Raw genomic sequence first — 12,524 nt, 5'->3', positions numbered from 1 at the left:
GTGACTGCTTTTTCCTTACCATGAGATAACCGAGTTGGATGTTTTAGTGAATATGACGGCAAGGCTGTCTCTTTAACCACGGGGCAAAAAATTATTCTGCGCGTAATTAGGCGACTATGAAGTCACCGCTCCATCAGAAGCAGTTGCATCAAGCGAGCGTTCAATGGAGACAAAGGCTGAGAAAAGCGTTTGTGTTAAAGAAGGTTTCACCAAAGCAAGTTCGCAGGACATTGCTATGCAGCCGGATGGAACAGGCAGAACAAGTGCACGAGCTCTTAACTATTGTATCGGCGGTTTTCGCTATCTAGAGTGGGTTCCTCAAGTGTTCCAGTAAGGCATGCATGGATGACTGCTCTTGGATTCAGCGTATGTGGAATGGCGATTGTCACAAGCTTCACGTTATAATCGTATTTTTCGATGAAAGTAGTTTCATTAGATTCAAGTACTCATTTTCCTTAGAGTGAACTATTGAACTAGGAGCAGTGAATAAATTTGTCTAGCGTTCGAAAAAATATCTAGCTTGAAGATAGTCCAGTAGACTGCCGACGCACGCTCGAAGCGAATTTCAACAAAGTGTAGACGAAGAATCCTCTAAAATTAAGGGTTAGTGACAAACACTAAACGTTAGGGTGAGCAAGACTAAGCGATGGGTATTATACTGAGCACAAAACAATGTGGAAAATAAGAGTCACTGTCACTTCAGTGCAAAAGGATGCCTTTCATGGGGTTAAAATGTTATTACTTTTTCCTACTTTTAAAATTGTATACATTTTATTCATATGTATCAATGGAATGCGAGGCATTGAGCTCGCTTTTAGCAGTGACCTGTCTTTATGAAGCAATTAACTGCACTGTGCGCCTTCTATGTTTTCCGGTGGGAAGGCATCGGGGTAGGAGAGGATGTAGCCGACCACACAGTATGAAAGAGCACCGTATGGAATTTGTGAAAGAATGCTAGGAACATTAATAAAAAAACGCATCTTTGCACACCAGGCCCCGAACACAAGTGCCTCACCCGCAAGCCTCCCATTCTATTCCTGCTGCAATCTCCCAATCTTGGCATCTAAAGTATGGAAAAATGCACATGCCCCGATTGCCCCGTGCACGTAACCCCTCCCTCTTTACCTAAGGAGAGTGGAGGAGGTGTGCCTTACAAGGATTAGCGCTAAGGCTACCTTTAACCCTTCGGTGACGCGCCGAAGGGGCTCTAGAAGATGTAGTGTCGAGCACATGTCCTAAGTGTCTAAGGCCATCTTTGCCATCTTTCATGGACATGCCCAGGAATGCAACCGCCAAAAATAAGACAACAGGAGGTTGGCCTCTCGGCTACAACAGAGCAAAACCTCCACTTGCGGCTGATGGACAATATTAAAAGTTAGTGCTTGCTCCAGGCACTTAATGACAATCTACACGACTTACTTTATAGGGGTCATGAAACCAATTTTGAAATATAAACAATTTATTGCGTCTCATTCATGATGTGCCAACTGAACCTCAACGTTTCAGCTGCATCGCAGCTGCAGGCATTTTAAAAACTAGTATTTTCGTTTCTTTGTGAACAGCTTGCTAATCTGGCAACCGGTGAAGCCGGTGACGGCATAGGCTGACGCCGTGTCGTCTGCTGCATGTTCTCTGCACGCGCAACTTCAACCGCGTTTAGGCTAATCCGCGGTAATGTCGGCCAAATAGCACTCTTGCCTCTTAACGAGGTTCCCGCAAACTAAGCTTTTCTTTGATCTCTGCTAGAACTTTTAACCTAGGGAATACCGGCATCTGTGCGCGGTATTCAGGCGCACGTCGGCGCCCTATTACGAAAGGCGCACGAGTCGATACCCGCTCGAACCGCATACATTTGTACACTGAAAAAAAAAAAAGAAGGATGACGGTGCTCTGGCCAATTCTCTTATCGTCGCTAGGTCTAAATTACTTTGAATCGAAGCCCCAGTGGACTGCGCTTTGTAATAGATTAGTGAGGCGTTTTCGTAAATGGACCTCTCGATTATGAAAATTCTTTAATCTGAACCCCAGTTTCGTAGTAGAAGAAATTATTTTCTGCGACGCTTTAGCACCCGAGTTAGCGCACAAGAACACGGGCAGCGCACCTCTCAACGTATGTGTCGGCATTTCACAAGAAGCATTTATTTTTATATTTTATTTTCGAGGATCTATTACGAGAATAATACATTTTAGTACGCTTTTCTGATAAGGGCGCAAGGGATCCGCGTATCGCTGGCGCGGATGGCTTCCAAGGAAGGCACGGCCGGTGTGGCCAGCGCGACGGTGCTTGCAGCGGTTGGGGCAGTGCTTGCACCGGGCGATGGGGTCGATCGCGCCGAAGGAGGAACTCCAGGCAGTAACTAAATCGTGCTTCACTAGAGTCGTATGTTTTCAGAAACATGCTGACTCCACTTATTGGGAGTCATGTTACCGCGCGCAAACACAGTAAAGTGTATCGGCAGCTTATCGGCGCCGGCACAGCAGCAGGCGATACGGTGGTCATTGTCACTCTGTGACGACACTAAGCATTTCAACATAGTGATTGCTTTCGGTGGGATGAGGTTCGCGAAGTGAACTTCAGCCACTTATTTCAAAACAAGAATTGCGCCTAGAGCACTCAAATTTCGGAAATAGAACAAAAAGGTCCTTTAGTATCTGCCAGACTACAAAACTAATATATTGGATGACAGTGGCATGGCCCATTTAAGTTAGACTATGCCACATGGCAAGTCTTCAAATAAAAACAAACTGGAGGAGTGCTAAGAGGGAGCCCTTAGCCCTTAGGCACCACAGTAGAACGAGAGGAAGAAGATGGCTACGCAGTATTAAAGAAAGCTGAGCATAGATCGAAGGAGAACGTCAGTTCGCAAGCTGAGCTAACGTTTCGATAGGGTATTATTTATTCACTAACAAGTGATAATCAAGTGTGACTGAAGGCTGAATCGCAAAGTGCAATAACGAGTATAAAGTAACAAACCATAGCACTAATTGTTCTTTGAAGACAGCACGGTCATGAATGAAAGCAATGCGATCAGGAAGATCATTGAGCCCCTTATGGCACGCGGTAGCGCTGATGAAATAGAAGCTTTGCTTCGACCTAATGCGCGCCTAAAGCTCTGGTGATCACAAAGGCTGAAATTCACGATGCGGTTCAGGAAGGTGTAGGGTGCTAGGATTATTTTACGAAAATAAAAAGCCACCTGCTTGCGTACCTCTGGGTCGAGAATAATAGCGATAATTTGGGATTCATAAAGCTTGATTGCCAATCATATTTCCCGGTTATAAAGTCTGCAGCGCGACTCTTCACGAGTGCCAGCGATTGTATTAAATAGGCTTGATGCGGTGACCAGATCGAGGAGATTTAAAATTGGGGACATAGAATTGTCAGAGAAGCTAGTTTTCAAACAAGAGTACGCTACGCCTTGTCAGAGATATTGTATGATATGATATCATAAGCGTAGCACTGATAGCTCGGCTATTAGACAGGGGAACGAGACACGATTATATTAGAGTAGTCGAGGAACACGCAGTCCGAAAACCTTTGTCCATATTCGAAACAAATTCATTTCTGAATTGAATTAGCTGCGTATCAAATGAAAATCCCTTCCTAAATCCGTGTTAGTTTGGGAAGCAGTAACTGTGTTCCAGTTAGCGCGCCATCCATGGTGCAATGACGTCATCCCATCTTGTGGGTATGTGACATGTTTACAAAAAGTCAAGAAGACGTGTTCAAGATGTTCGCATGCGACACTTAGATATGGGGCTGTAGATACACACCTTATTTCTATCACCAACTTAACAATTGAAACTACTTTAACAATTTTCCAATCCTCCGGTATTTATCCAGTAGAAGATTGTTCGATGATGTGAGCAAGGTTAACACTAGAATTATTGACGGTATTCTTAAGTTTAGTACTAATGCCATAAATGCGACAGCAAGATGATAATTTCAGATTTTCTATCTGAGACTAAATTCCAGCTGAAATTATGTTCACACGTTCCATGTGCTGAGGGTCAACCTCTTATCTGTGTGGATACTGGGGATGATCTCAAGTAGAAAGGTGTAAAAAAAGTGATAAAAATTGCGAGAGCACTGTAGCACCTGCAGTGGAGAAATGCGAAAGCCTGAGCTTTGCTGCTGTACATGGTAAAATACAACCAGCGTTTCGTTGAACACATCAAAATTCACCGGAGTTCTATAAATGCTGTACAGGAAAGGAAAAGCGAAGTTACCGTCACTTGCGGAATTACGCTACCGTGATCCTCGTGGTAGACAAGAGTTATGATGTACTTTTCGGGATCCTGGGGGTAGCCGAGCTGGTTAAAGCACTCGGCTGGGGATCCGAGGAATGGAGTTTAGATTCTCAATAGAGACAGGATTTTTTGTATTTCTGTTTACGTTATAATGATGACTGACAAGTGAAATCCCGCGAAGTAGTGGCACACTTCTTGCGGACGCACGGTCCGAGACGCTAGCGAGTCATGAGCCATAAAAGGCTTTCGCTTTAAAACAAGCGGGTATTTAACTTATGTCCGGCCAAGTCAGTCTTCCAGTTAAATTTGAGCAACTGGGATTTTGGGCAAGGCATTTTTCCAGTCTGGTTATGGGTAAGCCATAATTTCGGTGTTCCTAATTGTTTGACTTTCCTAAACAAACTTTTTTTTTTGTTCTATAGCATGCGCGGTGCATGCCCTGTGGAACCAAGGTTGTGATGTGTTAAAACTAAAGGAGAATCACAGTGCGTGAGAATAAACTAACGCTATTACTTTTCGCCTCATCAAAGTCCTGTTTTCGTTCACCGACCTTTCAGGAAAATATACGCGAGGCAAACGTTTTCGAAAGAGTTTTTATATGGCTGCATAGTCTCCCCTTTTACAGTCAAGGATGTGTTTAAGTCGTGTGATATAATGAAAAAAAGCTACAGTACTTTTCAACTCGAGGAGCAGATGATCACCAAATCCTTCATTAAGAGATACTGAGCTGGTATAATCAGAAGCAATCGTAAGAACCAAGTGCAGGACATTATCTTTGAGGGTATGGAAACTATGTGGACAAAAGAAACATGCATAGTAATGTCGACGTAGGATAGTTAAAATCGCCGAGAAGGAATATATGAGCTGTTATTTGAACTAACATATCGCCAATCTCCATAAGCAAGAATACATATACCCTCATCGCCATAAACTACCATGGAAAGTTCCCGTCACGCGCACAGGTTATGGCCGCCAACGCGTTGAATACACACTCCCACACACACTCAATGACTTTGCGAAGCAAGACATATTCACTACGAAACTTAACAAAAGGGACATAGAGCAGTTATTTATAAAATAGCATTAGTGTAACTAGATGTTTCTTTTTACTTTCGTTTTGTACCGTTCCTAGTACACTAAACAAAAATTTGAAATGTTAGTGCTGTCATTGCTGTCAGGGTGGTTGGAGCTTTGTCAAGCTGATATTGTGCAACTTTTTCTCCCACCCCCTTTTTTCGCCATGTATTTTTGGTTACGGTGAAAATAACAAAACAAATTTGATTTGATTTGAAAGGATACCTTTTTGGCTTGTGAGGAAATACACATCCACAAGTTCTCCATTGGGAGGAAATATTAACAAAAACAGCCCTGTCATTTCGCTTACGCTTCATTTGCAGCCGAGCCGCCTTCTTCCTGAGCGGCCTCTGCACCCCTCGCCGGTCCACCACCTGCTCCACCTGCGCCACCAACGTCAGCATCCACATGGCGTGAACGCAAAACAGATCTTGTAAAGTCGAGCGATGAAATGTTGCGCAAAGGCGTACGTGCTGAGTCGCTGCATACCTTAACGTTTCGGCACATATTATACAGCAAGGCATTAATGACAAAGCGTCAGCAGAAAGATAAAAAAAGTGGTTATAGTGGCACCAGCGAAAAACGTTAGAAGATTCTCAGTAACATTTTCGTCATACACAGAATAGTTAAGAGTGTTATAACAGGCTGCAAAGTAAAAGTTAAACGAGGCCAGTGCACTCCCTTTATTGATTACATAAACGCTATGCCATACTCATGAAGAAAGCGAAAGAAAGAAATGTATAAAGAGCCCACTTTCCGCGATAAAGAATGCAGTCTCCGACAGCATATGCAGCTCAGTCGAGCCCTACGGACCGAAGCGATGGAATAACCTCTGCTCTCGGAATTGTATGAATCTTAATTCCACGAGAAAGAGTTATTAGTCCCTGAGGATAAATGGGCAAGAATAAAGAACGCTTATCTTACTCCCACTGCCGTGTCAGCGCTATGAATGTGTTTCCATACAGTACTAACTTTAACTTTTATATCGCAAAATGACAAAAAAGTGCTGCTTGCCCAAACGGTCTTGTGCAGACCCCATTAGTTGCCGTGCTTGCCCATAGTTCCAGATACCTGCAATCAAGTAAGCATATAGTTTAGCGTTTAGAGATACACGTGGCGACAAATATTTGCAGAGGCAATCCCGGACAGAAAGGAGCTAGGTTGTCTGTTCCGCATGTGCTGCGCGAGACGTTTTTGTATCCCTACCAGCCGCAGTCACGAATTCCGCAGATAGCTATCCGAATATCCCAAACCATCCCCCCCCCCCTACAACCTCTCTCTATTTGTACCATTCAAATGTGTTGAATATTACATTCTTGTTACCGCAGGTAAGAATTAGTTTCACAATTGGAACACTCGATGCGCGTTCTTCCATTGAAAATTACAAACCAGTAAGATTATATTGTTCGCGAGCAGCAAATAAAATGAGTAATAAAAAGCTTTCGGCGCATATACGTAGCAGACTGGCATTACGTAGCGCGCTTACTTTGACCTGTCGTGCCCGATGGAGGCAGCCATGACGGCGTACAAAGTCTACGTTCTCCAACTAAGTCGAAGATTCCAGGTTATCAGCTAGATTTTACCTAATAAACGTCTTCCTATTTCCACCGTAATATTTTTCAGAGAATAACAATAGAAAAAGTTGGTTATTTGTCGAATTTTCACAGAGGTTGCTCACCGTAGGACGCCATGTTTTATTAAATAGCGCTGGCAGCTTAAACAGGTTGACGTCATTTTGCGTAAACAAGCGGTATTCAGGAATGAGTACACTGTATGAAAATGACAAGCATGGATATCGCGACATTGTGTTTTAGAGGTTTAGGCATGACTTAGGCTACAGTGGCCGCTGAACAACTCTGAATTGTTCAGAGCGATGTAGAGTTTTCATGTTAGAAACGACCTGACCCGAATGCAACATCATGGTAATGCGAGCACTCCAATCGAGTGGCCTTGAACTACCATGACATTAAGTTTTTCGGCGTACACTCCGGTATACGTCCTTGCCGAGCGAGCACTAAGTGCTGACATGCTCGCACTAGACATGAGAGTACATACGAATTCATCTTACCGATTGTATGAAACGAAGCTCTTCTATCCTTAAAATAACAGGCTACTAATATGCCAAAGATAAAGACACAGCGCCTGTGTCTTTGTCTCCCTTTCTTCGTGTTTCGTCCCGTTCGTTGCGCTGTTTTATTTCATTATGCAGTACCAACTAGCCCGGCATCTTGCACTTCTGTACTAATATGCCGATGTCTCACTCAAAGCGAAGTCAAGCGCAGCTCTCTTCACACGGTGCAAACAACCGTCCGATAGGTAAACTTAAATGGTCCTATTTGCATGCGTCCTGGCAGTAAAAACGAGTGCATTAGATTTCCCAAGTTGAATAACAGTCATTATACAAGTGTGCATGTAGCACTGTAACCAATGCGCATTTGAATGCTCAATTCAGGTCAGCACCCCTTGTTTGGGTAGACTTGCGCGCTGCGTAATAATGGCACATCCTATGCAGGGAATAGTGTCAGCCAAAAGAGAAGTTGAGAATATGATATAACAGCCGAATGGAATAAACTATAACGACAGGCAAAATGTGTATTCAATTCTAGGCATGCGACGCGCTTCCAAATGCGAAAAGTGGCATACAGCTCTTATCAGCCATGTCTTGAAGTTCCAGAAATACCCTTTGTAATTAAGATCGCCGCTCTCAGAGCTGCCGTAAAATTTGACTAACACCATGACGGACATTGTTACATAGGTGAAGTGAATGCATAAGAAATTCATAAATCTTAAACGGGAAGAGAAGCACAGTATGTGCACAACCCTTTCTTACCTGCTACCATGGAATGGCAAATTTGGCCACAGTAACCGTCCGATTCACCTGCACGAAGCGAAGACATCTTTGTTCAAGAAAAAGGAGACTAGCTTGGCCTAGCCACTTTCTACACCGTAAAAAGCACTTGACCATTATGAGGCACTTCAAAACTGTAAATCTCACCGAACTTCATTTTGTAACATGTTGGAGTGAATAATGCAGGGAAATATCTGTGCTTTAGGATAATTGCTAAACATCGTAGGTGTTCCAGCAAACAAGTTCGGCGCGTGCAAATGCCGGAAGTGATAAATTGCTCTCAGGCAGGCCGCGAATGACCTAGCACTTCATTGTGCCACAAAAAGTGGTTAGGTAGTAAGCATCGCTACTTAGTGTGAAGATTCACTCCTAATCAGTGCCATACAAACAATCGGTTGGCCACATCTATCAGCGTAATACTTATTTACCGCTGCATCTGCCCGCTTCCCGGCCAGACAAGTAAACCAAAAAGAGGAGGTCGGACACCTTAACAATTCTGTCGCAGTGATCCAAGAGCATCGCTTATGATTTTCCCGTAGAGAGACTGGGACGAGCGTGAAGTTCGTGCCCAAGCAACATAGATGTTGCGACAATGGCAGGATAAAATTGCAAACAGTCCTCGCAGGTTTGACGGGTAGCGCCCAATCAAGGTGCAATTCTTACCAAAGAATCTGATGATACGGCGCCAGTGCTTTTCCAGTCTGCCAGTAAGCGTAGCTAACCTGCAAATGTGCTGGAATGCACGAACAAATTGTGTCAACAGCCAGCATAGTAGGTAGGCTTTGCTGAAGCGGTGCAGGATAGATGAAAGTTTGTACTTAACAAAGCCGAGAAATTGACTTTACCTTGCTGCCGTAAATGATGACTGGAAGAGCGAAGCGTGTGCGGGCTCTCACCCAGTGTGGCTCCTCCGTGGGATCGCGGAACATTTCAGTGTGCATCTCGTGAGCGCCTCTGCAATGATTTTAAAAAGACCGGTGTTCTGTAACCAGTAACCAGGAACAACTGGCCGCTTGGACGGGGGCTACATGCGGAGTGGTGCATTACTGGTCTTAGCTCCTCTCCCGTTATGCAGACGGAAGAAGAAGCTGAAGTCCATCGAAAGAATTCCGGCCATACCACGGAGACTATTGTCACCATGCCTGATATCGTTCAGAGCAGACCGGATACGCGATGCAGGATGGTTGCTGTAAACGATTTAGACTGGTTTTCATACATTCGGCGCCACCATAAAAACCAACCAACGAAAAATGGAGCTTCGCAAAACGTGAATGACACTCTGGGTTATGAAGTACAACTTTCCAGAACGCTTCAGCCTATGGCAGTGAATAGATGAGAGCTGCGAATAATTTTCTCCATCTAGGATTCTTCCGCGTGAACTAAGATCTTATAGTACAGAGTCCACCACACTTGTCTCGAGGGTTCAGGGTGCGGCCAACGTTTCAAACCTAAATCGTAAAGATGGTTGGTTGGTTGGCTGGTTGGTTTGTGGGGTTTAACGTCTCGAAGCGACTCAGGCTATGAGAGACGCCGTAGTGGAGGACTCCGGAAATTTAGACCACCTGGGTTCTTTAACGTGCACTGACATCGCACAACACACGGACGCTTTGCTTTTCGCCTCCATCGAAAAGCGGCCGCCGAGGCCGCGATTCGATCCCCGCGTCCTTGGGAACAGTAGTAGAGCGCCGCAAGCGCTGCGCCACCCCGGCGGGGTTAAATCGTAAAGAAGTTGCTTTGTTAGAATCTATGCGATTTTATGATGTAAATGAACATATATAAATTGGTTCAAGGCAAAGAAGGCCGATCTGTCACTTCTCCGTCGGCACTTGAACCACGCTATATGAAAAAAAAAGTAGGTGGGAGGGAAAACAAAATGAAAAAAAGGTGCCGTAGTGGTAGGCTGTGGAATTTTTTAGACCACGTGGGATCTTGAACGTGCCCTGACATCGCACAACCACATGGACGCCCTAACGTTTTGCCTTTCTTAAAAACGCGGCAACCGCCGTCAGTTCCCGGGCGATTATGGGCTGAGCCACCACGGCATGCTGGTGTATGACCTTTATGGAACTTCTCAGCAGTGTTAAATCTTATGTATTATTCAGAACCAGCCTCAAATTCGTTTTACATCCTCTGGACTGTAACGCTCGAGCGACAAGTGTGATGGGCTGCGTACGCCTGCATTTTGTTGAGGTAAGTCCCTACCAAAGGCCACCTCAACTGGTTTCAATCGCATATGAATCGAAGGGCAGAACAAGCGCAGGGGGTAATTTTAAATGTGTGTCACAAGAATCTACTCGCTGGCCCATCCCAGCCGAAAGACAAAAGAGAAAGCATGCGAGGTCAAGCGCATGTCCACCAATCCTTCAGCTCAATTGAGCACCGCTTACAAGGCTGTTCCGCTTACTGCGAAACGACCCCTGCCCGTAATGCACAATAACGCATAGTTGCTTCAAAAATCTGCGCCCAGCTGTTTTCATACTGTACCTATGTATTATGGGTCGTATCCGGAAAGATCGCACACTTGCGATAACCAACCTTGAGTGCCCAAGAAACCGGTTGCTATAGTCGCTTATAAAGAGGGTTCTCAATATCTGCACGTTAATTTGTTTTCAGGCACCATGTAGACATTGCTTCCAGAAGGGGCTATTGTCACGCATGGAACGTTACGAGTTTACAGAGAAAACAAAAATGGAGCAGATGGAGCTATAGATAGAAAACGAAACAAATGCTCTGAAAAACTCAGTCATAAAACTTGCCACGAGGGGCTTCTTCGCGCAGAGAAGAGAAACAAAGCAAACTGTTGGATCCAGCAGCCGGCGTCCTCCTTATTTCCGCTGTGCTTCACCTCAGTGCCGCTGCAAGTCACTCATTGCTACTTAAGCAAAAGAGGCCAACTGTACTCACCCGAAAAAACCAGTGAAGTTTCGAATTAAGTGTTTTTAAATAGGCACAGGACAGTTTAGCTGCATTTGAAGTTAATGTATTTATTATTCATTACAGTGTCCATCGGTGCTAAACTATGCACGCGTAAATAAATAATGACGCATTTTTCTTGTCTTCTGAATTTCTGCCCACATGTCGTGATTCACCGTGCTTCCAGCGTAATTAACAATCATTCTATGCTTAGATTAAACTCTGAGTGGTTTTATTTAATGGTATAGCACCCGTGAGCGAATCAGACTTAAGAATGGCGTAGTTGAGGGCTCCGGATATTTCGACCACCTGAGGATCTTTAACGTGCACTTAAGTTGCACAGCACACGAGCGCCGCGCATTCATTTTGAGCTCACGTCCTTGGGTTCAGCATGCGAGAATTCTTATCACTTAATCACTGCGGTGGGGTGCTTAACGGGAAATGAAAACTTGTGTGGCAGCATTTGTTTTTTTACATTCCTTGATGCCACATTGCCTGCACGAAAAAAACATTTTTTGCGATTATGAAGGAACACGGCTTTAAAAAAGTAGAACAAGCGCTGAAATTTAAATTGGCTTCCTGGCCAGGCCGTATACTCTACCCGAGGAAGCTATGATGTTGCAGACGCTAGAAAAACCTATTATGGCCGTTGAATGGCAGTGAAATTTACAGATGAATACAATATACAGAAATAGCACGATATATAACTGCCCCACAACTTGCCCTCACAGTCAGTGAGCATCTGCGCGAAAAATGCTTTTCGTCTCTCTAGCATGGCTGCGCGCCGAAATAGTTTGAATAGAGGCGATGGAAATGGTCAACTTTAGAACCGATTTGTGCAGAAATGGACTTTCATATGACTTCCAGATTATGTTTACGTGTCTAGGACTGGAAGGTTTGGTTTGTGGGGTTTAACATCCCAAAGCGACTCAGGCTATGAGAGACGCCGTAGTGGAGGACTCCGGAAATTTCGACCACCTGGGATTCTTTAATGTGCACTGACATCGCATCTAGGACTGGAAGGTGAGTGCCAGTAAGAGTAATTAGAAGGCGTGAATCTCGAAACACCCTGGCGTTGCCTTTTCAAGAGTTGTGTTTTATGGCACGTAGGCAGCCAAGGCCATCATGCGCCAAACTCTGGGTTTAAACATCTGTTTGGCGAAAGAAAGCAAGCGATTGCTTTAATACACTAGAGTAGGGTTAGGATGTTGACATCTTTTAAGAAATCAACGAGAGAAGTACGTTTTAACCAGTGAATTTTCTCCTAATAGTAAGCTAGCGTGTAGGGGAATGTAGTCTTAGAACTGTGGGAAATGCTGTTTTCTATGTTGATCGAGTTTTACACAGGATATTAGGATGTGGTTTATGGCGACCACCTCTCCGCAGTTTTCGCATATGGGTTTGTCTATCTTTGCTGGAATGAAGTTATGAGTCAGGT

General features: G+C 44.4%; 1 protein-coding gene across 2 annotated transcripts in view; it reads right to left on the bottom strand.

Moving 5' to 3' along the window:
• The window catches only part of LOC146182706 (phosphatidylinositol-3,5-bisphosphate 3-phosphatase MTMR14-like), a 76,468-nt gene that overhangs the window by 37,795 nt on the left and 26,149 nt on the right, over positions 1-12,524 (bottom strand). For both annotated transcript variants that reach the window (XM_084608907.1, XM_084608908.1), the window contains exons 4-8: positions 9,019-9,127; positions 8,837-8,906; positions 8,156-8,203; positions 6,340-6,396; positions 5,636-5,708 (exon numbers count right to left, since the gene is read on the bottom strand). In XM_084608907.1, the coding sequence (XP_084465033.1) occupies positions 5,636-5,708; positions 6,340-6,396; positions 8,156-8,203; positions 8,837-8,906; positions 9,019-9,127 (357 nt within the window). The remainder of the gene's footprint in view (positions 1-5,635; positions 5,709-6,339; positions 6,397-8,155; positions 8,204-8,836; positions 8,907-9,018; positions 9,128-12,524) is intronic.

Source organism: Amblyomma maculatum, chromosome 7 (assembly GCF_055883805.1).
Source record: "Amblyomma maculatum isolate TAMU_Amacu chromosome 7, ASM5588380v1, whole genome shotgun sequence".
In the NCBI taxonomy this organism is placed as follows: domain Eukaryota; kingdom Metazoa; phylum Arthropoda; class Arachnida; order Ixodida; family Ixodidae; genus Amblyomma; species Amblyomma maculatum.
Note: the sequence above shows the minus strand (reverse complement) of the source record. Positions and strands in the feature narration are given on the sequence as shown.